The 16,628-nt window shown below is 48.9% G+C and overlaps 1 protein-coding gene across 1 annotated transcript in view; it reads right to left on the bottom strand.

The window, feature by feature from the left end:
• PARP4 (poly(ADP-ribose) polymerase family member 4) overlaps positions 1-16,628 on the bottom strand; it is a 351,198-nt gene that overhangs the window by 119,201 nt on the left and 215,369 nt on the right. The window contains exon 23 of the mRNA XM_082247633.1: positions 12,543-12,730. Within this exon, the coding sequence (XP_082103759.1) occupies positions 12,543-12,730 (188 nt within the window). The remainder of the gene's footprint in view (positions 1-12,542; positions 12,731-16,628) is intronic.

Here is a 16,628-nt window from a genome sequence, read left to right as displayed (position 1 = left end):
ATTTTTTTTTTCTTTTGGGATAGAGGTTTTACACAAATAAAAGCTGATCATTGTATGCACCCCTGTCAGTGGTAAATGATTTGTCTCAGTCCTCTAACTGATATATCGGCAGGACAGCTTGTTCTGTTAAAAAAACACTTGCTGAAAACAAAAGAAAATGAAAGAAAACCTAAAGAAAACTAAACACCAAATCTAAGAAGTGGTAAGCTGTAATAACTGGATTTTTGTCTTACAGTAAAATCCTTTTCTCTGATGTTCATTAACGGACACAGCTCCATATCTTCTTGGACTGGGGGGTTATGCTGCTCTCCATAGTAGTAGGACTAGGTGGAAACAAATCCGACTATGCCCCTAGAGCCTTCCTAGGGGGTATACTTCCCGCTTCCTGCTATAGGACTTTAGTTTGTAACAAGCAGTGTCAGAAGAATACATAACCCAACTCCACAGAGGGATGGGTGCTGTGTCCGTTAATGAACATCACAGAAAATGATTTTACGGTAAGACAAAATCCAGTTTTCCCTTTTGTTCATTGACGGACACAGCTCCATATCTTCTTTGACTCTGGGGACGTCCCAAAGCATGTGTCAACATGAGGGGTGAGAAAAAACAGAGCAATGCACATAATTCCCAAAAAGGGCTAAACGTAGCCAACCAGGTAAACCAGGAGATCAACCAAGAACAACTGGAGCTCCCCACCCAAAAATAATACACCCTCAAGAGGCAGGAACCTCTGCAATAGCAGCCTGCAAAACCTTGAGGCTGAACGCAGCATCTGCAGATGCTAGGACATCCACCTTGTAAAACTTGGTGAATGTATGCACATACGACCATGTGGCAGCCTTGCACACATGAACCGCTGATGCCTGATGACAGAAGGCCCAGTAGGCACTGAGCACCCTTGTAGATTGCGCCATACCAGGGAAAGGAGGATCCTGACCCTTAATCGAATAGGCCAGCACCATCATCTGCCTGATCCATCTGGAAATGGTCGCAGCAGATGCAGTCTGTCCTTTACAAGATCCATCCGTAAGGACAAACAAGGAATCCAATTTCCGAATCGCCTCAGTCGCCGTCAGGTACACCCTGATTGCCCGAACCACATCCAAGGAATGTAAAGCAATTTTTTTAGGGTGTTTTGGCTTCGAGCACAAGGAAGGCAGCACAAGGTCTTCATTCAAGTGGAAACCCAAGATGACCTTTGGAAGGAACGACTGACAGGGACGTAGCACCACTTTGTCTCTGTGAACCACCAGGTAAGGGGACTGACAGGACAATGCAGCCAGTTCTGACACCCTGCTTGCAGAAGTAATAGCCACCTTCTGTGACAGAGTAAGCAGAGGAAGGTCACGAATATTTTCAAAAGGCGGTCTCTGAAGAACTGACAGAACCAAATTGAGATCCCACGGAGGTACCAGAGACCTTACTGGAGGAGCCAAGAGTGACCCCCCTGAACGAAAGTGTGAACCAAAAAATGTGTAGCCGGCCATTGGAAAAACATTGCCAAGGCAGAAATTTGGCCCTTGATGGTGCCCAAAGCCAAACATTTATCTGCACCTTGTTGTAGAAACTCCAGCAGACGGGACACCGAAAAGGAACGGGGATAACCCCCCCCCCCCCCAAAACTCACACCAAGAAATGTACACCCTCCAGATTCTATGATAAATCTTTCTAGAAGTAGACTTTCTAGCTTTTAACAGAGTAGGAATCACCAAATCCGACAACCCTCTATCCTGCGGTACCTGGCTTTCAATAGCCAGGCCGTTAAAGCCAGCGACCGTAAAGCAGGATGGAAGATAGGCCCTTGAGACAAAGATCTTCTCTGAGAGGGAGTCCCCAAGGAACATCAGCTACCAGTCTTTACGAGGCCTGCGTACCAAGAGAAAATACTTAAATAAAAAAAAAAAAAATGGTTTTAATACTCTATACCACCCAATCCTCAATGAATAAAAAAAATATAAATAGAACTCACTGGATATCTAAAAACAAGCATACTTTATTTGAAAGATTGCAAAAAAATCATACAAATAACCAGATCATAGATCTGTGCATAATGACATGAAGGTAAAATGGTACCAAGGACAACACAACACACACACACTAAAAATATTCATACAGCCAAACCCTCACCCTCCACTAAATCAGTAAAAAAAGGGACCAATAGTGCCATGAAGAAAAAATTATAAAAAGTGATAGGTAGTGCAATGTGATATGCAGACTATAAGGTTCATGGGACCAATACTGGTAGTGGTCACTATGTTGGTGATGTACTTTATATTGGAATGATGAAGGGACTGTAGATCATTCTCCGAAGGACTAGTCCATAAAGATGAAAAGACAAACTCCTTGTCTCCAAAAAGGCTTTATAAAGTCCCAGAGGTTCCTAATGGATGAAAGGGTTAAATCCGTGGAGTTGAGAAGGAAAAAAACACATGTGTGTGGTCTAGAGGAGGTACAAAATTCATCAAAATAACATGACATGAGTTTGATTCATTTGTATCTCATAAAGTATCAGCAAGAAGCTGGATGCATAGAGAATCTCCCTCGCACAGTACAAGTATAAGATATAAGTCCATAGCAAATCCTTCATATAAATAACCAAAGCTTGATAATGGAAAAGTAAGACTGAGATAGACTCATCCAAGCAAAGAGTTTCCAGAGCTGTCCAGAGTCAATGTAAAAAAATCTGGGGGAGATGAGCAAGTCCCAAAGGCCCATAAATCAATATATATCACCAATCATAGAGGGGGGGGAGTTGATGAGCTGATGCCTGACCGGTTTCGCCAGACACAGGCCAGCTGCTTCAGAGACAATGCATGGACATTTGGGACTTGCTCATCTCCCCCAGCTTTTTTTTCATTGCCAATTTTCCACTCCTGGAATGTGCACAGCAGAGAGGGCTGGAAAATAATGTTTCGCCCACCTAAAAATGCCAGCAACTTCTCTGGCCGCCAGGGCACTTTTTGTGCCCCTTGATGATTGACATACGCCACAGCCGTGGCATTGTCCAACTGAATGTTTACCAGACACCCCTGAAGACAATCCATCCACTGGGACAAGCCAAGCCTGATCGTCCGAATCTCCAGGATATTGATTGGCAGACCAGACTCCTCCCGAGTCCAAACCCCTTAAGCCGAATCTGTGCCCAAGACACCTCCCCACCAGACAGGCTGGCATCCATGGTAACCACTGTCCAGTACAGGGGGAGAAAGGACTTCCCGTGTTGAAGCGCCGGAGAATGGAGCCCCCAAAACAAGTATCCCTTCACACCCCGGTTCAACAGGATCAGATTGTTGAGAGATTGAGGACTCAAGGTGGAGACCGTCAAGCCCAGCACTTGCATGCACATCCTGAGAGACGACCAACGACTGGACAACAGGAGTCGAATTGCATGCTGCAACTTCAGCAGTTTCGCCTCCTGGAGAAACACTTTGGCTGAGGCTGAATCCAAAGTCAGGCCCAGGTAGTCCAGCTTGTTGGAGGGAGTCACAGGTAATTTCTGAAAATTCAGTGTCCAGCCGAACTCTAGCAGAGTTCGCACAATGATATCCAGATCGTCTTTTAAGACAGACAGAGAGTCTGCTCGCAGAAGGAGATCGTCCAGGTACCCCAGTACCGTGATCCCCCCCTTCCTGAGCAAGGCCAACACCGGGTACAACACTTTTGTGAACACCCGAAGAGCTGAGGCGAGACCAAAGGATAGCACCACAAATTGATAATGTTCCTCTCCCACGGCAAAACGAAGAAAGTGGAGGGTCACCACACACAGTCTGCCATCCAACAGGGCCCCATCCAAGGATGCACCACAGAGGTACTGTAGCCCCTCTATCAACTAATCCGCCAGCTCAGGAAGATGTTGACCCCCTTCCAGATCCTGGTGTGAGAGCTTTGCCCATTCCATTAGGGTCTGGGAGACCAAGGTGATAGCAAACACCGGCCTCAAAATTGAACCCGCCACAGTGAAAAGGTTTTGGACCAGAGCCTCAGCTCTCTTGTCCTTAAAAGACGGGGAATCTTCCACTGGAAGGAGCGTGGCCTTATTTCTGGAAACCCGAGAGTCCACCACCGGTGGAACCGTCAGCTTCTTTAAAAGAGAATCCTCAAAGGGATATCTCCTGGTGAAACGCTTCGGTATTCCAACGATTTCAGGAATCCCCACAGACTAGCGACAATCTTGTCGAAATAAGCAGGAAAGGGGAACACCTTAGTCAGCTTGGCTGGCCTACGGGTGCCAAATTGCAGCAGTGCAACCGATGCAGCATCAGCTGTGTCCTCCAATTTTAAAGTTTCCCGCACTGATACAATCAGTGCTTCCACAAGCGCCTTTTCATGCACGGCCGTAGTGGAAGAGGAACCATCCTCACTGTCGGAGTACTCAGGGTGCGTGGACGCAGACCCAGTGGGTTGACTCACGTTCACAGTGGCAAAATCCACCTCAGACTCTGAGGAGGCAGAGGATTCAGGTAAGAACGGTGGGCGCTTCTTGCTAGACCGCTTTTGAAAAGCGATATCAACCTTTGATAAAAGTGACTGTAAGACCGCCATCGTGGCCGCCAGGGCAGACTGAGACCCAGAGGGTCCCGCAGCTTCTGAGAGTGGGTCAGGTGGCAATACCTGCTCCAGAGACTCCATTTTTATTTATTTTTTACAACAAAAAAAAAAAAACCCTCACACCGCTACTGCTGTGGGACTGCAAGACCCAGTGCAGGAGCGGCGCTGCTATAGCAGAAGAGGGAGCTGTGTGCCCGCAGGGACTCACCACCACCCATTTAGAGCTGGATACAGAGCGCCAAGCTGCTTGCCATGCTGCGATCAGAAAAGGAAGAGGAAGCACAGTCACTGCCACTAGAGGCCCACCGCCGCATCACCGCTCCGCAGGTTACAAGAAAACGGTCGAAGCTTTAACTTCAATGGGAAACTCCAAAAACATGACCACTGAGGCTGTATACAGCCATCCACAACAAAATGGCAGCGCCATGCAGCACAGCGCGGCACCCATACAGGTACTTGAAGTCCACTGGGAGGGTCCTCACAGGGACCCCCATGCAGCCATTCGCCGCAGGAACATAAAAAAAAAATGAATCGCCGGTGGCGCTCTCCTGCCTCGCTCCAGCATCATCGTGACACCCCACAACAGCCCATGCACCCCAAGGAGGGACTAAGTGGGGGTAGGTGGAGGCGACCATTACAGAGGAACCCCACTTGTGAGGGGGGGGGGAACCATGAGGGAAGGAAGGACACAAAAGGGGCCAACCAACCCGAGGAAGGGCCCGCGTCCACCATAATATTTCCCCAGGGGAGAGGGGGACACTACTCACCACACCTGGGAAACCGAGCGGCACCACTCCTGACAGTCCACCATGCTATCTTGGAATAGAGGTGCTGCGGGCCAGAGGTACGCTGCGACTCTGCTCGCGACCATTATCACGACCAGGGCTATGCGTTCTCGCAAGGTGTTTCACTCGCAGCCAACCTAGCGCAGAGCTAATAGTTGGGTCATGCTTGCTGGCCAGACTGGAAAGATCTAGGAGGATCTAGGATATCCAGTGTGTCGCCCAGTCCAGCGGTTGATTGTAGCTCTCACAGGAACAGAAACTAATAAGGGAAGAAATAAATTCAATTTTAAAGGGAAAAAATGCTAGGACCGCAGATCCCAGCAGGGAACTAGGTCCTTACGCCTGACTAGGCAGAAAAAGAGAAGTCCTATAGCAGGAAGTGGGAAGTATACCCCCTAGGATGGCCCTAGGGTCGCAGTCAAGTTTGGTTTCCACCTAGTCTTACTCCTATGGAGAGCAGCATAACCCCAGAGTCAAAGAAGATATGGAGCTGTGTGTCAATGAACGAAAGAGAAATAATAAATATTTGCTGTTAGGTTTATGCCACATTAACCAGTTGCCGACTGCCCACCGTAGATATACTGCTGCAGGGCGGCTCGGCTACGCAAAGTCACGTAGATCTACATGACTTCACGCACACGGTCTCAGCGGCGCGCACGTGTGGGCCGCGGGAGGAGCGGTGGTGATAGCCGCCAGCCTCCTGCAATCATCAGAGAAACTGATAGAAGACCCGCCTGCTTATGTAAACAAAGCAGGCGAGTCTTCTGTCACACAAGCAGGGAGAGATCAGGAGTTTCAGCTAAGCTGAGATCCAGATCTCTCTGTGCCTGTCACAGAGCTATTCCCCCACAGAGTCAGTAAGCATATTTAGGCATACATAAACCACTTTGATCACCCCCAGTGTTAACCCCCTTTGTTTATAGCCCAAAATCTAAAAACCGCAGAGGTGATCAAATACACTAAAAGAAAGCTCTATTTGAGGGGAAAAAAAGGACATCAATTGTATTAGGGTACAGCGTCGCACGACCGTGCATTTTTTTGTTAAAGTATCGCAGTGCCGAATCGCAAAAAATGGCCTGGTCATTAAGGGGGGTAAAACCTTCCAGAGCTGAAGTGGTTAATAATTAAAGTGGTTTTTAAGTCACCTATGACAATTATTGTATTCCCTTTACTTACATGAGGATCTAATTGGCAGTGTGTGTGTTTTTTAAAAATGATTCAGCGGAATACCTTATTTACAGCGCCGCAGGGCACTCGGGTGACCTGCTAGCGCTCTCCCTCCTCGATCCGATCACTACAGTGGAAGGAGCTGTGTTTCCCCACTGACGTCAGCCAGGAGGAGAGCAGTGGAAGGTCACGTAAAATGGGACTTGTCTTGCCGTAAAATCCTTTTCTCTGAAGTTCATTGAGGGACACAGTCTTCTGTTCTCAATAGCAGTGCTACAGGAGTAGAACACTAGGCAGAAAAAAGTTCTGGCTACGCCTATGGGCAGTCCCAGGAGGTATACCCTCTCTCCCTGCTATAGGATGTCAGTTTTGTATCAAAGCAGTGTCAGAGAAAACAATCCCAACCCAACTCAGTAATATAGGGGCGGGTACTGCGTCCGTCAATGAACTTCAGAGAAAAGGATTTTACGGTAATACAAAAATCCCATTTTCTTTATCATTCATTGACGTACGCAGTCTTCTGTTCTCAATAGCAGCAGGGACGTCCCAAAGCAGTGCCATAAAACATGAGGGGTAGGAACAGCAGAAAATAAATTACCCAAGGCTGAACCACAGCCAACCAGGCAACATAGGACTCATCAGAACAACAAGATGAGACCCACCTGAAAAAAACATCAAACACCCTCAAGGGAGACTAAAACCCTCAAACGGTTGCCTGCAAAACTTTACGACCAAAGGAAGCATCTGCAGATGCCAGCACATCCACCTTGCAAAATTTTGTGAAAGTATGAACAGACAACCAGGTAGCCGCCTTGCAATCCTGAACCACAGATGCCGGATGGCGAAAAGCCCAGGAACCACTAAGCGCCCGAGTAGAATGAACCTTAACAGGCAAAGGAGGAACCTGACCCTTAAATAAATAAGCCTGCACCATTGTCTGTCTGATCCATCTGGAAATAGTCGCAGCAGAGGCAGGCAGCCTTTTCTTTGGCCCATCCGTGAGAACAAAGAGAGAATCTGACTTTCTAAAAAACTCAGTAGTTGCCAAGTACACCCTGATTGCCTGAACCACATCCAAAATATGCAATGCAATTTCCTTAGGATGTTTAAGCTTAGGACACAAGGAGGGCAACACAATGTCCTCATTAAAATGGAAACAGGAAACCACCTTCTGAAGGAAGGACAGGTCCGGGACGAAGCACTACTTTATCCCTGTGGACCACCAGATAGGGAGAACGACAGGACAACGCCGCCAGTTCCGGCACCCTGCACGGAGAAGTAATAACCACCAAGAAGGCCACCTTCTGAGACAAAGTAAGCAGGGGAATCTCCCGAATATTTTCAAAGGGAGGTTTCTGGAGAACCGACAGTACCAAATTAAGATCCCAAGGTGGCAACGGAGGTCGCACCGGAGGAGCCAAGTGTCACACCCCCTGGATAAAGCTACGTATCAGTGAATGGGTGGCTAATGGCCTTTGGAAGAAAATTGCCAAGACTAACCCCTGACCCTTGTACTCAAGGCCAAATTTTTGCTCAAGACCTCTTTGAAGAAAAGCCAAGATCCGAGCCACCAAGTACGAGCGAAGGGGAACTCCAAGAGACACACCACACAATATACGACTTCCACGTGCAATGATAGATCTTTCGAGAAGTTACTTTTCTCGCTTTAAGCAGAGTGGGAATCACAGAGGCAGACAATCCCCTATCTTTCAGCACCTGGTTTCAACAGCCAAGCTGTCAAAGCCAACGAACTTAAAGCAGGATGGAAGATTGGTCCTTGAGACAGAAGATACTCCCTGAGAGGAAGTCTCCAAGGAAAGGCTGCGACTAACCTGACCAAGTCGGCCAACCAAGCCCAGCGAGGCCATTCCGGAGCTACAAGGATGACCGGAAACCCTTCCACCTCGATCCTGTGAAGAAATTTCGACAGCAACTTGAGCGGAGGAAAAGCATACATCAGCCGATACTGACCCCATGGAGCCACCAGCACGTCTGTGGCCTCTGCCAGAGGGTCCCGAGAGCGGGCCACAAACCTCTGCACTTTCTTGTTGCACCGAGACGCAAACAGATCCACATCTGGAGTGCCCCAAGGAAGGCACCATTTTCTGGAACACCTCCGGATGGAGAGACCATTCCCCTGGAGCCAAGGTCTGCCTGCCAATTTTCCACTCCTAGAATGTGAACAGCGGAAAGAGCTGGGACAAAACGTTCTGCCCATCAAAGGATGCTCGTCACCTCTAAGGCCGCAAGGACACTCCTGGTGCCCCCTTGGTGATCGACATAGGCCGCATTGTCCAATTGAATGCGCACTGGACAGCCCCGAAGGTGTTCCATCTGGTGGACTAGGCAAAGCCTGATCGCTCTCAGCTCCAGAACATTGATCGGTAACCTAGATTCCTCCAGAAACCAGACCCCTTGAGCAGTAAGCTTGCTGAAAACACCTCCCCACCCAGACAGACTAGCATCCGTAGTGATCACTGTTCAATATATGGGGAGGAAGGATTTTCCTTGTTTGAGCGTCGGGGACCGAAGCCACCATAACAGGGACCCCTTGGTCACCTGGCTCAACTTGATCTGATTGACCAGAGAACTTGGATCTTTGTTCCACTTGAAAAGAATTTCCTTCTAGAGTTTTCTCGAGTGAAATTGAGCGTAGGGTACCGCCTCAAAGGACGACATCCTCAGCACATCCACCTCATAAAACGTAGCAAAAGGTGTGAACAAACGACCAGGTAGTCGTCTTACAACCTGAAGCACAGATGCCTGTATGGCCAAAAGCCCAGGAAGCACTAGGCGCCCAAGTAGAAAGCGCCGAAACAGGGAAAGGTAGGACCTGACCCATAAATGAAGAAGCCTGCACCACCAACTGTCCGATTCACCTGGAAATAGTCGCAGCAGACACAGGCAGCCCTGTCCTTGAGCCATCCGTGAGCACAGAGAGCGAACCTGACAACGGGAAGACTCAGTAGTCGCCAAGTACCCCTCGAGTGCCCGAACTCCATCCAGAGTATGCAGCGCACATTCTGTAGGATGAGGGGGCTCAGGACACAAGATGGCAACACAATGCAAGTGCAAGTGAACACTAGAAACCACCTTCGGAGGGAAGGACGGATCCGGAGGTAACAGACCCAGCAGGGAGGCCCACGTCAGGCCCATGTCTGCGGTGGCTGAGCCAGACTCAGACTCCGAGACATCAGAAGAGGCAGGGGTAGGTGGAGAAACATTTTAGCGCACCTACCACCACCATCCAGGCCCGAATGCGTCCCGAACTGCCGAAAAGGCAACGATGGACAGTGGAGATCCGGAAGGCCCTGCGGCCTCTGTGAGAGGTTCAGGTGGGAAAAAAATGGCCTGCAGGGTCCATACTGAACCTGAGGAATCCGCCAGCAACTTAAAAAAAAAGACATTTTTTTTAAACAGCCCCACAGCGCTTCAGCGCCCCCTGGAGGTCAGGCACGTGCTAACGGACCCCCACAGAGAGGGAGAGACCACCCTCAAGACTCACTGTCCTTCAGGCACTCCCACAGGCCTTCACCTAAAAACACACTTGCTGCACATTAGAACGTCATATAAAAAATGGGGATTACATGATTTGTCACTAGTAATTTTAACAGCTATAGTGGCCGGACTGGGAGGAGATGGATAACACAGACAGGCAGAGAGGGAGGGGGAGCGAGGAGAGGCAGGGGGATGACAAAGGCACGTTACCATGGTAATCAGGGATCAGCAACCACGAATACTGTGGTCAGCACAACAGGAACTGGCAGGATCAACTAGGTACATAGAGAGGGGAAAATGATTATCCTGTTGTAAAGGATCAAACTCATTTTTTTTATTTATTTATTTTAGGGTTACAACCAGTTTAACACTACTATAGTACAATAAAGGTCTACCTTCAATCTGATATTCTGTACTTGAATTTACCAAGCCAGCCCATATGATCTCATGGGCTTATACACATATATTAGATGGCTAGCTGTTTACTCTTACAAGTTCCCCAGGGCTGTAGGGAAAACTTTTTTTTTCAAGGTGGCAAGACTGGCACAAGCAGCCTAGGGGTGTCTGTCACAAACATGCACGTTCATTAAACACAGACTTCCCATGTTTACGGTATAGGACTACAAAGCATGAGAAAAATCTTTCAATTTTTGGTAATTTTCCAACTTTGAGGCTTTGTTCACACCAAGAGCAGTGTGCGAACTCAGGAAAAACACATTGCCCTTTTGCAGACAAGCGTGGGTGCCATTAATTCTTAATGGCACCCCCAGGAATCTTGCAAACGTGCACGTGTAGGCGGGTGCAGTCTACTCTCTCCCCTGATGGTGGTGCTCTCCGCAGTGGCACTGCAGTTGGAGAGGAAGTCAAGAAGAAGTTAGTTCCACTATGGTTTCCTGGGTCACTGGAGAAGCATCCAATTGTGTGTCACTGGCAGCCATCTTGGGTCAGACATAGCCTTTTTAAAGGTCCTGGCTCCCAGGTTTGGCTCACTTTTGCGAGTTGGTAGAGTAGGGGGGACAGGTACCTTGCCTGTGCCTGTTGGGGACAGCACTAGTGGCAGGGAAAGGTTCCTGATGAGGAGGGAAAGCATAGAGCAACCTCTCTGAATACCTGCTTGTTGGGCACAAGATGGCCAGGCTGCATTCTCCCCCTCTCTACGGATGCTGACAGTCGGCTACAGTGCGCTTTCTACATGCTAGTGGAACTGTGAGTGTTCCCGTTTGGGCTGCCTTACACCGGGTTATTTGTGAATGGTTTCTGCATTATTTCAATACAAGTTCTTTCACTACACTGGGACTGAGTGTGTTCTTCCACTGCTTCACGCTGCACCCTACCTACACATGCAATTGTGCCCATTTTTGCACCTTTTAAAACTCCTAGTACTGCAGTACTATCTGTTTTGATGCAGCACAATTTAAAAATCATGCCTGCACTTTTGTTTGCGCATTTCTTGCACACAAAGAGGTCCATTAACCACTTGCCGCCCACCCACCGTCTATTGACGGTGGAGCAGTGCGGCTCTCATTCTGAAACGTCATCATAGGATGGCGCCCCAGAACAACCGCTCTCTCCTACCCGTGGGAGCGCGCAGCAATCGCGCCGCGTTCCTAGGATATGACGCAACCCCGTTTTTGGTAAAGAGCCAATGACCTGGCTCTTTACCCATGTGATCGGCTATGTCCAATCACAGCTGGTCACATGTAAATGCAAGAGTGCAGTTTATCGGCGTTTCTCGCCTCACACTGTCAGAGTGTGTGGCCAGGAGAGCTGATCAGTGGCACCTCCTCGAAGGGGAGTCCAGGACAAGTAAGCAGTGCACATCAGTGACACTAATCAATGCCCATCAGTGACACCAATTAATGCCCGTCAGTGACACCAATGAGTGCCCATCAGTGACCCCAATCAGTGCCCATTAGTGATGCCTGTCAGTGCCCATCAGTGCCTGCTCATCTGTGCTGCCCATCACTGCTGCCCATCAGTGCCATCCAACAGTGCCACCTATCAGTGCCACCTATCAACGCTCATCAGTGCCACCTATCAGTGCGGCGTATAAATGCCTCCTCATCAGAGCCCATAAGTGCAACCTCGTCAGTGCCCATCAGTGCAGCCTATCAGTGCCCATCAGTGAAGGAGAAAAATTTGGTAAGTACAAAATTTACTGACAGAAACTAAGAAAAACTTTTTTTGCAGCAGTAGCAGCATTATGGTAAAAAATAAAATAAAACAGCCGTGATTAAGCACCACTAAAAGAAAGCTCTATTTGTGTGAAAAAAACTATAGAAATTTAATTTGGGTACAGCATTGCATGAACGCACAATTGTCATTCAAAGTAAGAAAGTGCTGAAAGCTGAAAATTGGCCTGGGCAGGAAGGGGGTGAAAGTGCCCTGTATTGAAGTGGTTAATTTCCATTTCAAAGCGCAATGCACAGGAACACGTAAAAAAGTGCACACTCGGACGCACCTCCTGGTGTAAAGGAGGACTTAACCCTTTTCAAAGGCCTGGGTGCTGTTAACAGACACAGTAAGTCAATGAAAAATACTTACCCTACACCACAAGTGAACAAATTGATATGACTTTTATTTTTCTTCAGGATCTGGAAAGCAAGGTTTTCATTTTGGAGGTGCCCATCAGAGATGAGGAGGATTTTATGAGATCCAGATGTGGGTCTCAGAAGGCATGTGGACTGTAGAGGCTTCCAGAACTCTGTACTTCCCATGTTGGGTTTGGCCATCTAGGAAAGGATCAGAAGAACATAAAATGAGAACTGTAGGTCAAAGGGGAAGTTATATTTTATTCTGGCATTATTTTCAATTCAGTCTGGCCTGAGCAAAGGTAAAAAATGTACTCTGTTTCTATACCAGAACAACATGTTCTGTCCATGTTCATGTCTTGTGATCTTAACTTTAACCTAACCCTGATTTACCTGAACTTTTGCTTATTTTAAAGTTGAACTCCAGGCAGATATAAAAATCACAAATTAATGCTCTTCTGTGTTCAATACTACATCCTTAAAGCTGCTCTCTGGGCAAACACAGTTTTCAGTTTAAATACAGTATATCCCTCAATAGGTGAAAATGATACAAAGTTGCTCTGTGTGAACCAAATGCCTTTGCAAACTCAGATATGACCTTGCAAAAAAAAGTGTTCTTGCTGTGCTGCACATTATTCATGCACAAAGAAGAGCTTGGGGGGTGGAGCCCAGCAGATCCTACCACTACACGCTGCATAAAAGGGGCTGACAAGACCAATCACCCTGCATAGAGAGCACCAGGAATCAGTTTTTATTACAGGAAACTCCTGCACAGAAGAAAAACCTAAAATCAATTTCTCTTTTGTTCATTGACAGACACAGCTCCTGGTATTCATAACCATTGGAATGCCACAAAGCAGTGTTAAACTTGAGGGGTGGGAACAACCAAAAATTTCCCAAGGCTAACCATTAGCCAACCAGGCAACATAGCTCAACCAAACAACTGGAACCCAACTGAAAAAAAAAATACACCCTCAAGGAGGACCAGGTCCTCTTAAACAGCAGCCTGCAAAACCTTGCCGCCAGAAGAAAGCATCTGCAGATGCCAACACATCCACTTTATAAAACGTTGAAAAAGTGTGCACCGACGACCAGATGGCCACCTTGCAAACCTGCGTCACTGACGCCTGATGACGGAAGGCCCAAGAGGCACTAAGCGCCCTAGTAGAGTGCGCTTAGGACAGGTTAAGGGGGAACCTGACCCCTGATGGAATAGAGACAAACAAAAATAAAAATTCCCAGTTCAATTTGTTAACCAGTTTGCTTACCAACCGAATTAACCTGACTAACAGTTTGCGTCAAAACAGGGGTTTAGTTAGCACACATTTGCAAACGCATGTGTAAGCTGCAGGGCCACTCCACGGCACCCTGTATTACCTGCAGTCCTAACTCTAGTAAATTTATGAGAGTCTTCACAGTGGAAGCACATACAAACTAATGGATAGATGGAGGGCAGGTGAGCCTGGAGGTGGCCCCTGATGGAATAGGCCTGAACCACCGTCTGTCTGATCCATCTGGAAATAGATGCAGAGGAAGCGGACAACAGTTTTCAAGGTCAATCCGTGAGCACAAATAGAGAGTCTGACTTCCTGACTAATTGCCCGGACCACATCCAAGGCATGCAAAGCAATTTCCTAAGGATGTTTTGGCCTGGGACACAGGGAAGGCAACACAATGTCTTCATTCAAATGAAAATCAGAGACAACCATTGGAAGGAATGACGGACAGGGGCAAAGAACCACCTTATCTCTGTGAATCACCAAATAGGGTGAACGACAGGATAACGCAGCCAGTTCCGACACCATGTGCACAGAGGTTATAGCCACCAAAAAAGCCGCCTTCTGGGACAGCATAAGTAGAGGAATCTCCCAAATATTTTTAAAGGAGGCTTCTGTAGAGCTGAAAGCACCAAATTGAGATCCCAGGGCGGCAATGGAGCCCGCACTGGAGGGACCAAATGTCGGACACCCCGAAGAAAGGTACGCACCAGGGAGTGTGTGCTCAAAAGGCATAAACTCCACCAGCGCGTCTGTGGCGTCAGCCAGAGGATCCCGTGACCAAGCCACAAATCTCTGTACCTTTCTGTTGAGCCTGAGACACCAACAGATCCACCTCGGGGTGCCCCACCTGAGACACAGCTGATAAAACATCTCCGGATGAAGGGACCACTCCCCTTTGTCCAACGCCTGCTGACTGAGGTAATGCACCTGCCAATTTTTCACCCCGGGAATGTGTACGAAGGAGAAGGCTCGATGAGCCGTTCTACCCACCTTAGAATGCTGGCTACCTTCAGAGCCGCCATGGCACTTCTTGTGCCCCCTTGATTGACATAAGCCACGGCCGCGGCATTGTCTGATTGAATGCGCACTGGAGAGCCGCATCCAAAGAGGCATCACAGATAAACTACAGCTCCTGGACCAGCTGGTCCACCAGCTCGGCAAAGGCAGGGAGGAGCCGTTCCCCCTCCAGGTCACGGCGTAAGAGCTTAGCCCACTCGGTCAGAGTTTGCAACACTACGGCAATTGTGAATATCGTCCTCATTGCTAAACCAGCTAGAGTGTACATATTGCGGGCCACAGCCTCTGCCTTCCAGTCAGCCGGATCTTTAAAGGCCAGGGACTCTTCAACAGTCCACTTCTTAAGGGACTCCTTATAGGGGTAATGCTTAGGAACCCCACAGGGACGCTTTGGTCGTCCCCACTCTTTCCTTTCCCTGCTTGTTTTGACAGAATTGTCAGTAAATACCTTTGCCACTCTGGATGGCTTGTGAGTGCCAAAGGGTACCTCTGTCACAGCATCAGTTGCATCCTCAAACTTTAGGGTCTCACACACAGATACAATCCGTGCATCCACCAGTGCCTTTTCGTGTCGGTCGCAGACGTGGAGGAATCATCCTCACTATAAGAGGATTCCAGGCGCGTGGTTGCAGACCCAGCAGGGTGACCCACGTCTGCAGTGGCCGAATTAGATTCAGCATCTGATTAGACAAATGAGGCAGGGGAAGGCAGGGGGGGGGGGGCCGTTTTTGCTAGCCCGTCGCCCACAAGCCACCTTCACCCGGGACACAAGGCACTCCAGGACCGCTGTCAGTGCATGGATGGATGGATGGTTGGGACTCAGAGGGCCTGCACCCTCAGAGAGGGGATCAGGTGGGGAAATGTGCTCCAAAGACTCCATGAGTCACCAGGGGGACCCCACAAAAAGGTGTAAAACACTGCTAAGGGACAACCCCTACCGTGCTGGCAGCACCACCCGGTCGCCAGGCACAAAGCACCAAGCGATCCTCAACAGAGAGTGAAAGGACCCCACCAGACTCACCACCCGCAGAAACAAGCTCCTGCAACCACCAGGATAATGCACTTTACATGTGGCAATCAGGAAGTAAAATCATCCAGGAGTCAGCACCGGGGGATGAGGAGGGGCTCCCACCACTGAAATTACCGCCTTCAGGGCTCCACTGTCATGGCCACCGCTATTTTTAGACCACAGCAATATGGTCACCGGACTACACAAACATAGCAGCCATGTATAGAGATACACAGGCTAAAACAAAATGGCAGCACCACGAGGTACAACCCCCCCTGCATAGTCTAACGTCTGGTCGCTGGCGGCGCACCCCCCCTCTCCCCCCCGGCCCACAACACTAGTAAGCGCCCCGACCCCACCCCAGGAACAGTGGAGGGGGGGCAGGTGCGGGACTCGGCAAGAGGAGGGTGCTTGCGGGAAGGAGGGGAACCTGGGGTCCGACCGTCCCAAGGGGGGACCCACGTCCACCCCAAAACCCTCCAGGGGGAGACAGCTACTCACCATACCAGGAACCAGGCGGGCACCGCTCCAAACAGAACCCCTCTCCATCGCAGGAGGAACGCTGCGACTTGGACCGAGACCCAGTTGTATGCGACCTCGCGAGGTGTTTAACTTGCAGGCCAGCCCCTGTCCAGTGGGGCTATCTAGTGGCCAGCTGACCTAGCGCAGAGCTGAGGTCTGCGTGCGCGCGCTGGCCAGACTGGGGTGATCACTGGATCTAGATTATCCAGCCTGTCGCCCAGTCCAGGCAGTTGATTGTAGATCTCACAGAAAAAATCCAGGAGAAAAAATG

Source organism: Pelophylax lessonae (assembly GCF_965119305.1).
Source record: "Pelophylax lessonae genome assembly, chromosome: 2".
Lineage (NCBI taxonomy): Eukaryota > Metazoa > Chordata > Amphibia > Anura > Ranidae > Pelophylax > Pelophylax lessonae.
The sequence above is the reverse complement of the archived record's forward strand: the minus strand, read 5'-3'. Positions and strand labels throughout refer to the sequence as shown.